The 13,622-nt window shown below is 51.4% G+C and overlaps 6 protein-coding genes across 6 annotated transcripts; 4 read left to right on the forward strand and 2 right to left on the reverse strand.

The window, feature by feature from the left end:
• Positions 1 to 23: 23 nt before the first annotated feature.
• On the forward strand, positions 24 to 1,961 carry CC84DRAFT_1106383 (major facilitator superfamily domain-containing protein 5). Its single transcript, XM_018175140.1, has 5 exons — positions 24 to 509; positions 560 to 1,023; positions 1,073 to 1,313; positions 1,366 to 1,713; positions 1,790 to 1,961. Exons 1-5 carry the CDS (start codon positions 254 to 256, stop codon positions 1,873 to 1,875), a joined length of 1,395 nt encoding a protein of 464 aa, XP_018041505.1. The 5' UTR covers positions 24 to 253; the 3' UTR covers positions 1,876 to 1,961.
• Positions 1,962 to 2,929: 968 nt separating this feature from the next.
• Positions 2,930 to 3,808, forward strand: CC84DRAFT_1182195 (uncharacterized protein; the record flags this gene model as incomplete). Its single annotated transcript, XM_018180614.1, has 1 exon — positions 2,930 to 3,808. One exon carries the CDS (start codon positions 2,930 to 2,932, stop codon positions 3,806 to 3,808), a length of 879 nt encoding a protein of 292 aa, XP_018041506.1.
• A 1,897-nt stretch (positions 3,809 to 5,705) lies between these two features.
• On the reverse strand, positions 5,706 to 6,374 carry CC84DRAFT_1210819 (ribonuclease H-like protein; the record flags this gene model as incomplete). The annotated part of the gene is made up of 2 exons (XM_018182319.1): positions 5,706 to 6,290; positions 6,348 to 6,374. The coding sequence occupies 2 exons, from the start codon at positions 6,372 to 6,374 to the stop codon at positions 5,706 to 5,708; spliced, it is 612 nt and encodes a 203-aa protein (XP_018041507.1).
• Positions 6,375 to 8,963: 2,589 nt separating this feature from the next.
• On the forward strand, positions 8,964 to 10,084 carry CC84DRAFT_1158760 (uncharacterized protein). The gene has a single exon (XM_018177066.1). The coding sequence runs from the start codon at positions 9,257 to 9,259 to the stop codon at positions 10,013 to 10,015; it is 759 nt and encodes a 252-aa protein (XP_018041508.1). The 5' UTR covers positions 8,964 to 9,256; the 3' UTR covers positions 10,016 to 10,084.
• A 46-nt stretch (positions 10,085 to 10,130) lies between these two features.
• On the forward strand, positions 10,131 to 11,935 carry CC84DRAFT_1106392 (prolyl 4-hydroxylase). The gene is made up of 3 exons (XM_018175141.1): positions 10,131 to 10,554; positions 10,607 to 11,458; positions 11,514 to 11,935. Exons 1-3 carry the CDS (start codon positions 10,293 to 10,295, stop codon positions 11,849 to 11,851), a joined length of 1,452 nt encoding a protein of 483 aa, XP_018041509.1. The 5' UTR covers positions 10,131 to 10,292; the 3' UTR covers positions 11,852 to 11,935.
• Positions 11,936 to 11,945: 10 nt separating this feature from the next.
• On the reverse strand, positions 11,946 to 13,514 carry CC84DRAFT_1210822 (UDP-glucose 6-dehydrogenase; the record flags this gene model as incomplete). The annotated part of the gene is made up of 1 exon (XM_018182320.1): positions 11,946 to 13,514. One exon carries the CDS (start codon positions 13,512 to 13,514, stop codon positions 11,946 to 11,948), a length of 1,569 nt encoding a protein of 522 aa, XP_018041510.1.
• Between the last annotated feature and the right edge of the window lie 108 nt (positions 13,515 to 13,622).

Here is a 13,622-nt window from a genome sequence, read left to right on the forward strand (position 1 = left end):
TCCCCACTCTTTCGCAACGCACGATCACCGATGGCCCCATAGCCGTCAATCGATTGCGCCGCCTCCTTGACGTTGGCGGGCCTGACGCCATGGAGCGGGATCCGCGACCGTCACTGGCTCGTGCGTTGGCTGGCACATAACAAAGGTCACCTCTAAGGATGTCACACTTCTGACCCACGTCCTGGCGACTGCATTCCAACAATATCATAATTTTCTTTCAACCTTTCAATCGTGGTGTTTGATCAATCACACCATGGACCTCTACCGTAGCACATTCGTTGGTTTACTGCTGTTGAACAGCGTGGTCTTCGCTCGGTCTTATCGATCAAAGAAACGTGCAGGTTCCTTTTCGGAAGCGCCATCGAACTCAGAGAAAGTCGAGCATCGAGGAAGAGAAGATGACGACGCCGAGAGGGTACGGCGACTGAAGTGGAAGTTCCTACCCGTGTTCTTGCTGGTCAACGGCGCGGACTGGCTCCAAGGACCGTACATCTATCCAATCTACAAAGGTGGGAATCCCGAGTAACACAATACGACGAGTGACTAAACATTCGCTCAGATGAGAAGGGTCTGCCAGAGAGTATGGTAGCTCTCCTCTTCATGGTGGGCTTCTTATCAGGAGGCATCTCTGCGTCCTTCGCGGGAAGTATCGCGGATCGATGTGGTCGAAAAGCAGGATGCCTCGCATACTGCGTCATCTACTCTTGTTCCTGCCTTACACTCCTTACGGACCGAATTGAGGTGCTTTTTTTGGGCCGCATTCTGGGTGGTGTCTCAGGCACACTGCTGTACAGCGTATTCGAGAGTTGGCTGGTCGCAGAGTACAACAAACTCATGGTCGACGATGAAGGATCGGCACTGGGCGGCATCTTCAGTATGATGACTACACTCAACAGCTTTGTCGCAATTGTCGCTGGCATCTTCGCTGGATGGTTGGTCGATCACGTCGGCACGGCTAAAGCACCATTCATGGCGTCGCTGGGATGTATGTCGATCGCATTCATCGCGATCTCCAAGACCTGGGTGAGTTTACCCTTCGATACAGCCGCAGCTCAATAGCTAATTTTCACAGTCCGAAAATTATGGCTCGCGACAGGAGAACACGGCGGAGGCTACAAGTCTGCTTGCAGAAGAGGCAAAGGACGACCATGTGCAAGCACCTGCAAAGTCTGCTTTGCAGCTGATCCTCGGGGACAAGAACATCCTGACCCTGGCGTTGACCTCGTGCTTCTTCGAGGGCACACTGTTTCTCTTCATTTTCTTCAAGTTTCCGGCTTTGAAACTCTCCCATGAGCTGTCGGGATCGACCACAGGTAAGTTTCTCTTGGCTGGCTATATCTGCTTTGGTACTGATGCCCGTAACAGACTTGCCGTTCGGCCTGATCTTCGCCATACTCATGTGCTGCATGATGTTTGGCTCTATGCTCTACAATAATCTGTCTACTTCAGCGTCATCCATGCCGACGAAGCAGATCCTCATCTACACCCTTATTGCCGCCTCGCTCTGCTTCTTTCTACCCGCGCACATCCGCGAGGAGAAGGTTGTCCTCTGGTGCTTCTGCATTTTTGAGGTCTGCTGCGGGATCTATTATCCATCCATGGGCTCGCTCAAAAGCAAACTGATCGAAGACGGCATGCGCGCCAGCGTCTATACCATTCTGAGAGTTCCCCTCAACGCCTTCGTCGTTCTAGCCCTCAGCACGACACAAGAAGGTGAGTCCCCACATTCTCTCCGCGTTCTGCAACTCGCGGGGTAGATACAAGCGGCGGCCGCTAACAATTGCCCTAGGAGAGCACCACCGCAATATGGTGTTTACGCTTTGCAGCGGTCTGCTGCTAGCGGCAGCGTTGGCCGTGTACCGCATTCTTGCATGAGCCAATCTCTTTGTTGGTTCGTCATCCATGTATATACTTTAGCTTTGATAGCATCTTAAATCATGTGAATATTATGTCCGATTGCGACCGTTGTAGATCAAGCGAGTTTGGTGTTCCACCCGCCAAGAAGGCCGCATCGAGAACAATCCCTGCCTCAGGCGGAGCACCAAACGCGGCTCTGTTGGCGCTTGCTTACATAATGACCACATGAAACTGATCGACAATGTCTATCGGCATCCCGTGCCTGGGCACCTAGGGCAGAGGTGGCTTGCCCCGTTTGACGACTGTGGGACCGATAATGGGATCTGTGGGGCCTCGTTGCCTTAAGCAGCAGCTCTCTTGCGGCTTGTTCCTCGGAATTAAAGACCTGGTTGCTTCGAGTGGGTGGAGATGGTTTCAGCTGCTTCGATTGCCCACCGTGCCGCTGCCAGCGGATTGACTGCGGACATCTGGGCTGAGACCGTCATTGTCCTGTCTTGGCGGAGATTGGCCATATTGGCGCCGCCTACCCTTGCTGTCGAGCTTCACTCGCAAGCATTCATCAGGAGATCCACGGCTGTACCTGCTTAAAGTACGACACTAGAAGGATTCGTATCCTGTTCCACCTGGCACCGACACGTTTGCTGTTTACTCTGATTCCTTTGACCCTCTTACCAAGGCCGTAGTTCAATCGTCTAACCAGCTTCACGTTCCATAAGCCGATCTCTTGCTTCACATTAGCAGAGCGGGGCCGTTTCTTGTCAATATCTAAGTCGCAAATCAAATCCTTCCGCACGATTGCATTGAACTTAACCATATAATGACTTTCCTTCGGTCTCCCCAGGGTACGTTACACGCGCCACTTGCCTTACCTTCTTCCTCGACGTTGACCGTTGCTTTCGACTTCCACATTATAATATCTAACATGGCGGTAGGACGTGCTGTCGCTACCATTGTCGCCCTCATCTTCTTCATCGCAGTCCTACACAATAATGCGGAGGAGCAATCATACCTGCGCTCCTTCCCCCTTCCGCAGCGGACATCGGGTCGCAGGTTCGCTGGATTAAAAGAGCGAATGGCCCTTTCAGAGTCAGCATGGAAGAAGAGCGTACAGCTACGCGGGAAGATGGCAGAGGCACACCCATCGAATCCTCAGATCCCGCTCTTCCCCGCGCAATCTCTCGACCAGTTCGGGAAATACCCTTACACTCTCTGGGACTTCTTTCCACCAACGTGGACATGTCCGCACGACGTGCAGCGGGTTGGCAGACTAGGTGACGGAGGAAAGTGGGTGTGCGGAATGAGTGTGTATGAATCGATTCCGGTACCGACAACCTGGATGAGAGGCGTGCCGACCGGCGGACAAGAGGGCGTCGTCATCTACAGCTTCGGCATCAACGGCGAGTCGTCTTTCGAAGCAGAGATGTTCGAGCGCATCCCTAGCGCGCGCATTTGGGGCTACGATTTTACGGTCGACGCGTGGGGCAAGCAGATCGCCTCCAAGTACAACGACCGCGCCTTCTTCAAGAAAGTCGGCATCGGAAAGACGGACGAGCCCGCCAAATCCCCACCTTTCTTCACGCTGCAGACGCTCATGGCGCAGAACAACCATACCTACATGGACATCCTGAAGATCGACGTCGAGGGCTCGGAATACATTTCTTTCGACTCGGTGATGGACTACTTCACGTCTGCGTGGCGGGGCAACGGTGATGCCGTCCTGCCCATCGGCCAGATTATGATCGAGATACACGTTGGTGAAGACCAAAAGGGCATCGATTTCAAGCGTTTCAGGAACTGGTGGGAGCGCCTGGAGTCCATGGGCATGCGGCCCACCTGGATGGAGGTCAACCTCATGGCCATGACGATTCCGGACCACAAGACGGACCCGAGGTGTACCGAGTACGTGCTGGTCAACGCACGCGATGGAAACAACGTGCTTTGGCAGGAGTAGATGGTGGCTGTAACGACCAGAAGACACAGTGTCATCATGTATATATCTATGTGCGAGCCCCAATGAAGGGAAGGCGGGGATTCGAGTATATCCGGCGTTCTGAGCTCGGGGAAAGAGACGCGCATTCAGTCGCAGTCTTGGAGCGCTGCGGCGTTCACGTGCGGAAGCACCTGAGGATAGTTTGGAACCCAAAGTAGCTCGTTGGATTGGATGACGTCATTCCTCGAATGCAAAGCCGCTTTCAGATATTCACTTTAAAGTACAGAAAGAAGTCATCTTCGTGGTGCCACCTTCTCAATGAGAGTTGAAGCTATACCATGTACTTAGCGGCTGTATTTCAAGAGTACCATGGTACGCGGAAGACTGGTTGGTGACACAAGTTACGTACGTGTTAAGTCCGCTCAACGCACTTTTCTCCATGCGATTGGGAACATTTCGTGAGCTGAACCTTCGGAAGTTTCTTGCGCTTCCAATCAAATGCCTCCAAATATGACGCGTGTTTTAGTCACGCCACCCCTTCGTCACCAGCTTGCGCCATAGACGATAGTCGCCACGAAAACCTACAACATGATTGGAAGGCGCGCGCTGTTCTCCTTGCAGAAGGTTGTTTCCGTATTATGCAACAGGAGATCTTGTATGGCCACCGAAACTAGGCGAAGACTATCACAACGATCTCGATGACATGAATGGAGAAATTGTATCATACTAGGACCACCCGATCAACGGTCCACGGACAGGCCTTGTTCTCCGGCAGCAACTTGAAGACTGGAAGGAGTTCCGACGTTTCCAGGAAAATCAGCGTGACGAGAAAACTCTTGCTCAATGAGAGCAGGACAGGAGGGCTGCAACAACGGTTGATGAGCTTCATCAGGGGACGTTTCTCTCTGAACATGCAAGAAAGGATCGTTTATCAACGTGGATGGAGTTTCAAAATTACCACTTCACAATCTTTGAGATTTTGGAGTCCGCTGCAAGTAACCATAAGAGGCAGGTGCGAAAGCTGATAGAAGAATATCAGTCATTGTCGTATCCGCATGAAAGCGAAGAAGACGAGATCAACAAGCGGATAGCCTATTACGCGAAAGAAAATGCTCGAACGAATTTTACAAAACCAAACATGGCAAATGGCACACAGTCTTGCGATCGTGGATCACAGAACAGTTGGTTGTCTTCCAGCATATCAAGATAATTAAACGTGGGAAAACCGAATAAGGAGTTGGTCAGTTGGTATAGGCAATGTGGAAAATATTCGCAGAGCCTGTTGCCGAGCATAGGTCGTTGTGGATGGGAGTATCAAATTCTCACATCCAGAACATGGAATCGTTCAGGTAAGGATGCCAAGGGCTATTGTCGTTCTTTGGAATATACTACCGCTCTTTCCATCTGCCAGTCGATTCGAATGAGGTGGCTACCGTGATCTCGGGAGATCCAGCTTCGGGGACAGCCGGTACATACTGTAATAATCTAGATTCCGGGGTGAACCCTACAGCCTGGGTGGATTGAACGTTTTGAGCATTCGATGAGCTTCCTGGGTCTGGTGTCAATCCGGAGAGCCTTTGCATCGTTTCCACATAATCTTTGTACAGATCTCCCCAATTGGGTCCAGTAAAAGAAGAAGGTGCAAGTGTGGTGACTTCAAGCTTTTCTTCAACTTCCTCTCTGGCGGATTGCCCTTTTCCAGCCTTCATAATTCGGTCAACGATACGTTCATAGGCTTGCATCGTAACTCTGTCGTAATGTGTTTTGTCTGCAACCATCTTGTGCACATAGTCCTCAGGAGCATCTTAGAACATATCCCTAATCGCACAGACGCAGTCGTCGAGTTCGACAGCAAGATTCGAGATGCCGCTAACCTCAATCTCGTCTGCTCTCCAACGCTGGAATGATCAGGGGCATCTTACGACTTCAAAAAGTAGGCAAAGTAACAACGGGCGCGTTCGCAAAGCCTATCGGCGTAGTATGCTGGCGGTGCGTACCCAACTGGAAGAGTGGCACGAACGTACGAGTAGCAAAGCTCGTACATGAATTTCTGGAGCTGCTGTTCCGTCAAGCTCATTCCATTGTCGAGCACGAAGTATCGCGCTGGACGGGCTGTGGCTTTAATCGGGTGGTGAGATTGGAGGTAGAATTCGAAATAGTTGGGGTGCGTGACACCGGAGTCCACACAGGTTCCAGGGCTGCAGTTGCTCTCGCGGGAGTTTTCATGACCATTGATGACATTAGACGGATAGAACCTTGTATGATGGCGCCTTGTCACTATCACCGTCGTGATCTTCGGATCTTGAGATATGCCAGTGCTTTCAGCAAATGCTTGATAGCCCGACTTGATGCCTAGAACTTCGGTCACTTGAACCCTGGCGTACTGGCTCTCGTCAATACCGTCACTGTAGAATAGAACATTCGCAAGTAGGCGATTGCTTTTCTTGTAGAATGCATTGAGGCGCTGTTGTGTCATTGGCTTCATGTTTTCTTGAGCGATGGCCTGTTTCAAAATGTCAGCTTCATGGTAAACTATGCGGATACGGATAACAGCGCTTACTTCCGAATTGCGGTCCAAGTACGCCATGGAGCCGTAGAACGGGCTAGAGTAGCAAGAGAGAAAGACCCAGGGTCGCTGTCTTTTGGGTATGAGTGACATCTGCGCTTAAAGCTATGGTCTGTTTCAGATCGACTCCAGCCAGCTTCGATGTTTTGAATTGAGGATCCTCTGTAGCAATTGCGTGGTTGTAATTGCGCAGCTTCAAATTGACTTTCATCGCTACGTTACCGAAGTATCGTTCCATTTTGCCTTTACGTGCTTGCAAAGCTTGGTGTGTAACACGAACTGTCTGCAATCTGCATTCTTGCTCAGCCACGTGCTCGAAAAGATCGAAGTAGGTGGAGTATCTGGAATCCTTGCTAGGATTCACAAACACGACATCGTCTTTGAGCCTTGCTAAGCGAGTCTTGAATGCCTTTTCCGGTCCATTTTGTGTCTCGACGTTAATACCTTCGTACTTAAACCAAGTTGGTGTTCAAATTTCCGTTGTATGGGATACCAGTGGTATACATCCCTTGAACAAGCTCCTGGCCATAGTGCATAGCAGTACTTCCATCTATGCTATTCCTTTCACAGCTCTGAGGATACAAGACGAGAATCTGCTAGGAAATTTTGTTCTTTGTATCGCAAAAGTTTTTCTGCTTGATGTTCCACTTCATGGTGTTCTGGTCCATCGCGGCATCGCCCCCGCCCCCATAACGAACCCTTGGCTCCAGCATCTGCCGTGCGGGTACTTGCAGGACTTTAGGATGGATGACTATCGAAGCTGCATTCAAAGTTGATCGCGCAGCGGCGTCAGAATTATTCCGCAACAATCGTAACCCTTGGTCCACAATACATTGAAGCCCATCAAACGGACTTGTACGTGCAATCTCAATTATGTGGGATGTTGCATCTCCAGGAAGCTTCACTCCACATGGTTGATTTTTCTCAATCTCGAGCAAATCATTCGGAAAGTCGCTTCCCTCTCAGTACTGTGTTCACGCAGTTGTGTTTTGAAGCTTCAAGAGTGTGCCACATGGCCTCTGGGATTTCAGGATTTCCCTCAAATAGCTGAGGACACTGATTTCAATATCTGTCCCATACTATTGCATTATAAACATCTGCTCCTTGGGGGATCTTCCAAATTCGTGGATAGTTCTGATGTGCTTTTTGCCGTAGCACAACTTCAATATCCTACCTATGGCCCGAGCTGCAGGAAACTGAGTCAAAGGTCCGGGCTTCCAGAAAGCACTTGTCGCTAAACTGACGTTCAGTAGCGGCCTACCCATGCCCACTTTGACCGTGGAGAAACAGCCTTTGTATGAAACAATACCATCAACCAGAGTGTCCTTGAGTCTTCAAGATAAATTTTGTTACGCCCAATCCTAATGATGCTGTTGGATGAATATTTAGCAATTTTCGCAAGGATCAAGTTGATGGCGTGATCAGGGGAAATTTGGTGTTTTTATATCCTGGCTTGACGGTAAAGTAAGGCTTTCTACCGCCTGAAAGATCAGTCCAATTCGAAATAGGTATTGTACCCCGGTAATGGATCTTCAAAGTCTATAGCTTCCTCTGTTTTCTTCCTTGAAAGTCGAAAGTCTTTTGATACACCACATCACAATCAGCATCAGGTGTGTCTCTACAGAAAAGCGAAACTGTTGAATTGATGATGGAAGGTGACTCCAGGTCGTGATGCTTTATTGTCCGCCTTCTAGACAAGTTATATCCCGTCGTCTCGGTTTGCAGAAAGGAGACAATGTTTGTAGTTAGCAAGAGCATACGTTCAAGACATTGCTCCCGCAATAACACATGTATAATCTGCGCTGTTTCTAATGTCCAATCTTTCGGGTAAAATGTTTCTTTTCTCAGATGTTGTGGAAACCTGGTTTGAAGTTTTTGGAACATCTACTACAACCGAGACGCTTGTTAGAAACATATCGATGGTCTGATCCAGCAACGGAAGCAATCAATTGATCTAAAGCTCTGATGGAGTTGAAGAATCAGGTAAAATGGGCATGATCCGAGTGCCATAATGAAGGAGTTGTAGGGGTAGCACGTAGGCAAATTAAACGTCCTCGGTGCGGATCGCGACCAGCGCGATGTAACTCTGTGCCAAAGCGCGTCATGGTCTCAAAGACGCCTTAATTATCGCAGATTCTGCCATTATCGCAAGAATGGCTTTCCTTACCCTTCCCTAGCAAATATAATTTTGATGCAGTAGCATGATTGCAGGTGTCTTAAGTCGTCGGTAGTTTGGTCGATTTGATGCCGCTGTATGTAGTCATTCGTTCCGATTCCGCTCTTCTATTTTACTTTATCGGATTTTCATTGCTTGATAGAGAACAAGTGATGGTGCAAGCTTGCTCGCTCAGGATCAGAGAGATAGATGCCCGCCAGAGGTAAGGGATTGAACAAAAGCTGAGAATGTTCTATTTGAAATTTACCATCTGAAATTTCGACGAGTGGTGTTGTTGCAACCTCTTCCAGTCGCGTTCGTGTAAAATGAATAGGGACATGTGTGCAAGGTCGTCATACCCTGTTCCTGCATCGTTACATTGCACTAGCAGCCCCACTTTGCGCTTTCCTCGTATTCGCTTACCTACAGTGTTCCAACCTGCCATCTCCTCACAACCTCAGTCGTGGTCTTGATCTCGAGCAATAGCACACAAGCCGTCATGGCCGATCAAAGCACATTCCGAGCTTCGTGCCACTGCAAGGCTTCACAGCTGTCTTTCACAGTTTTGACGAGTTCGCTGCCGATACCCGCGTACTTCTGCCACTGCAGCATCTGCCGCCGCACTCATGGAACACTTTGTACTATCCATGCTCAGATCCCACCTCCGAAACTTGATCTGAGAACATTCACGGCCTACAAATCCTCGCCAACAGTGCAGAAACTGTTTTGCTCGACATGCGGCGCTCACATGCTCGACAGTGCGCACGAGGATGATGGTGACACATGGTTCGTTGAGACCAGCATGGTGGAGACCGACGAGAAAACCTGGAACTTCGGCTCGCATTACTTCTTAAAGAGCACCAAGGATGGAGGGCTGAGTGGGTGGCTCCCAGATATCGGAGGAAAGGAATTGAAGAAATGGAAGGTAGGATCTACGAGCGAGGCCGACTCGTTCATTCAGCCTCGTCGGAGCAAAGCGCATCCCTCAAGAGATGGAAAGAAGCTGAAAGCACACTGCCACTGCGGTGGTGTTGAGTTCTATATCTCACCACCCCGTAACGCCGAAGTACACCACGGCTCACCTGAGAGCATGACGCCCAAGGACAAGACGAAATGGTATGCCCTTGTCGACGCGTGTAACTCTTGCCGACTAGTCTCGGGCTGTGCAGTCATAGGATGGGCCTTCCCAGAAGCCACGCATATCACGCTGGTGGATGGCTCGCCGTACAAGCCGATATTCGGCACACTCAAAGCATACAAGAGCTCAGAGAAAGTCGATCGTACCTTTTGTGGTACCTGTGGCGCTGTGGTAACGTACACATGCGACGAACGACCGGATTACGTGGATGTGGCCGTTGGATTGTTGGACGCAGAAAGTGGGGTCAGGGCAGAAGAGTGGTTGGAGTGGAGGACACATAGAATGTCTTATGAAGAGGACTGCATCTGGAAGCTCTTTAGAGAAAGCATCAAGAAGGGCTTGCAGTCCCACGGAGCGGGCGTGGAGTAGAAGATGGTGTTCGGGAATGGCTTATTGCTGCCCCACCCCCGCCATTCCGGAACTTTTTAGCGTTGCCGATCTTAGCTTAGCGCTATCAAATTTCACGATCTAACATCTACCACCATTTCAAGTGCCAACACCCTTGACAGTTACCAGACACTGCAATCACCATACCGAAGAATTGTAGCAAAAGCACTCATCAACGGGAGCAGTAGCATAGTCGTTTGTAGCCCACCACACCCGCGCTTGTGCCTGCAGCTTGACCGCATCGCCACCAACAACCATCATGGCTAAACGCAAGCGCAACAACCCCCAAGCATCAATATCCATCAAATCAAAAGGTCCCTTGACACCGCCACAAGATACTTCGGCCACTGGACCGTCAACTATCAATGCCGTCACCTCGCCCGAAGAAGTCGAAATCACGGTTGAGACATTGCAGGCACTAGCCGAACATCCATCCCTCATCAAATCAAAAGCATGCAAAGACCTCAGAACGGCGGTATACGCCTTCAAGCAAGCAAGTACGACGGGCATGATAGCAGCAGGTTAGTCAACTTTTCTCTGCATAGCTGGACACTCTAGCTAAGAAACCACCAGAGGGCGGTAATCTCACAGCACGCATCTCCGCCGCACTCACAGACGGAAGATACCTGGACGCCCGGATACTCCTCTCCGAAATGCGCATCCGTAATGAGACACCCTCCCTCGGTGCCCTCTGCCGCTGGGTCCGCACACTGGACGTGATATCTGGTCTCTCCATCCACGTGCGCGTGCCAAACAAGGATGTCGTTGGCACGAATTCGCACAACGCGGAGCTAATCCGAGTCCTGGATGCCATCCTCCGTGTCACAGGTCCCACAGATACCACTTCTCATGGCCTGAATGCATCACCTGGCGCCATTTCTCTTCAGGAAACCTGGGATCTACGCGGCACCGTGGAACCCACGCAGCACATCCGCGCCAGCATCGCGGATGGCTCCATCTTTGCATCCTGCGCGCCAGGCCTCAAGTCCTGCTTCCGCGCCATAGAAACAACACCCGGCCCCCAGCGCAAACCGCCAAACTTGCACCCCGCGATCCTCTTCGCTTCTCAGGACAATACCCTCCCCCTAGGCCCCGCGCCCAGAACAACCGTCCACACGCACCCACTAGTCCCGCATCTTCGACTCATACGCGACGTGCTGACACCCGCGGAATGCGCATCCATCATCGCTGCGGGGGAGACTATGGAGTTCATCCCCGATGCGCCGCTGCGGCCGCAGGGCGAAGACACGAGTGTGCTCGCGCACAACTTCTACTGGATAGTCGATCAGGCGTTCCACGATGCGCTGTGGGCGCGGGTCAAGGAGTTTGTGCCGGGTGTGAAGGAGGGGAAGAAGGTGCGCGGGATCAATCGGCGGTTTAGGGTGTATCGGTACGTTCCGGGGGCGGAGTATAGATGTCATATTGGTAAGTACATCTCCAGCTTCCAGCATGCCGGAACATGCTACTGACGCGCAAATAGACGGCGCATGGCCCCCCTCCGGCATCGATCCTACAACCGACGCATACATCTACGACGCCTCCCCCGCGACCGCAAAGCAATCCTCCCTCTACACTTTCCTCATCTACCTCAACGACGACTTCCGCGGCGGCGAAACGACTTTCTTCCTCCCGAGCGTGAAGGAAGGCGTGCTGAATGCGTACCCCGTAAAGCCGGTCATGGGCAGTGTAGCTGTGTTCCCGCATGGCGAGGCGCAGGACGCGTTGCTACATGAAGGGACGGGTGTTGTCGAGGGCGCGAAGTACGTTATTAGGACGGATGTGGAGTACGATGTTGAGCCGAGCGTGTCATCAGAATAGACCGCAGGTACCGAAGAATGAAAAGTGCATTCGCTGTCTCTCTGAGAATGTATGTAACAAAGGGGTATTAAACAATATAAATACAAGTCTACTTCTAAGCCTTGCCAATGCACTCTATCCTGAACCCCAACTCCTCCAACGCCGCAGCATCTACAATGTTGCGCCCGTCAAATACGAACATCGGCCGCCGCATCAATTCCGCAACACGCGTCCAGTCGAGCTTGCGCTCCGCACGTTCGTCCGTCTTGCGTCCGTGTCCCGAGTCCCGTCGCATAGGCTCGTCTCTGTTGCTGAACTCGTCCCACTCCGTCAATATGATGATCGCGTCCGCGCCCGTGCAAGCCTCGTACGCAGACTCGCATACGGTAAGCTGCTTCTCCGCACAATTTAACCGTACCGTCGTGCTGTTGAGCTCCTGTCTGATCTGCGACTCTTTCACGAGTGGATCGTAGATGCGCACATTGGCGCCCTCAGTAAGCACATTATCGATCACCGTGATCGCAGCCGTCTCCCTAGTATCGCCCGTATTCTTCTTATACGCGAATCCAAACACGGCCAGCGTCTTGCCACTCAGACTATTATACAGACACCGTACAATGCGCCGTGTGAAACGGTCTTTCTGGTACTCGTTGATGTCGACAATGGAGCGCCAGTAGTCCGCTACCTCGAAGAGATGCAGTGACTCAGCGATATAGGCGAGAGAAAGGATGTCCTTGCGGAAACATGAGCCGCCGAAGCCGACGGAGGCTTTGAGCATGCGTGACCCGATGCGCTTGTCGAGGCCGATGGCGTAGGAGACTTCGTCGATGTCGGCGCCCACGGACTCACACATTGCGCTGAGCGCATTAACGCTGGATATGCGCTGGGCCAGGAGAGCATTTGCGGCGAGCTTGGCGAGCTCTGAGCTGTAGAGATTGATAGTGATGATGCGGTCGGGGTCGACCCAGGCGCCGTAGACTGCGGCGAGCGCTTGGGCGGCTTCCAAGCCTCGTGGAGTTTTCAGTGACCCAATAAGGATGCGATCTGGATTCAAGAGGTTCGGGATGGCGGTGCCTTCCGCGAGAAATTCAGGGTTCGAGAGGATCTCGAAATGGAGGCCGGGTTTGGCTGTTGCAGCGAGAACATCTCGAAGTGTGTCGGCGGCCCGGCATGGTACTGTACTCTTTTCTACAATTATCTTGTTGGTCTCAGCTACTTCGCCTATCTTGCGAACAGCCGACTCGAGATACGACAGTTCTGACGCGTGACCTGCTCCGCGTCCCAATGACTTCGTTGGTGTGTTGACGCTGAGGAGAATCAATTCTGCTTCTGCAATGCATCGGTCGACATCTGTTGAAAAGAAAAGGTTGGGCGTCCGCTTGGTTGAGTCCCCGTCTCGTGCAGCCTGTACTACGTCCAACAGGCCAGGCTCGTAAATAGGCAGATCATCTGTCTTCCAGGCTTCGATGCGCTCTATGTTGTAGTCCACAACGGTGACTTGAATATTAGGGTTCTTGCTTGCAATAACAGCCGATGTTGGCCCTCCAACGTAGCCGGCACCGATACAGCATATCTTTTTTATTCTAGTAGGTTTCGTGCTTCGATCAGGGTTGATTTGGTACGCTGCCATAGGAGTATCACTCCTTCTTTGCGGATGGATAGGTAGAGAAATCGAAGGGCTCATGGTCGTGTGAGGTCACCGATAACGCAGCAGACGAAACAAGGCTGCGAGGACGGAAAGTACAATGTCACTAATCCATCCACGGAAATACGGGACCTTATGTCCCCAGGC

Source organism: Paraphaeosphaeria sporulosa, assembly GCF_001642045.1.
Source record: "Paraphaeosphaeria sporulosa strain AP3s5-JAC2a unplaced genomic scaffold CC84scaffold_1, whole genome shotgun sequence".
Taxonomy (NCBI): Eukaryota; Fungi; Ascomycota; class Dothideomycetes; order Pleosporales; family Didymosphaeriaceae; genus Paraphaeosphaeria; species Paraphaeosphaeria sporulosa.

Coding starts and splice junctions, on each gene's coding strand:
- CC84DRAFT_1106392 (XM_018175141.1), top strand. CDS start 10,293: ATGGCTAAACGCAAGCGCAACAACCCCCAAGCATCAATATCCATCAAA. Junction 10,555..10,606: donor GACGGGCATGATAGCAGCAG/GTTAGTCAACTT, acceptor AGAAACCACCAG/AGGGCGGTAATCTCACAGCA. Junction 11,459..11,513: donor GGAGTATAGATGTCATATTG/GTAAGTACATCT, acceptor ACGCGCAAATAG/ACGGCGCATGGCCCCCCTCC.
- CC84DRAFT_1158760 (XM_018177066.1), top strand. CDS start 9,257: ATGCTCGACAGTGCGCACGAGGATGATGGTGACACATGGTTCGTTGAG.
- CC84DRAFT_1106383 (XM_018175140.1), top strand. CDS start 254: ATGGACCTCTACCGTAGCACATTCGTTGGTTTACTGCTGTTGAACAGC. Junction 510..559: donor CATCTATCCAATCTACAAAG/GTGGGAATCCCG, acceptor ACATTCGCTCAG/ATGAGAAGGGTCTGCCAGAG. Junction 1,714..1,789: donor CCTCAGCACGACACAAGAAG/GTGAGTCCCCAC, acceptor CAATTGCCCTAG/GAGAGCACCACCGCAATATG.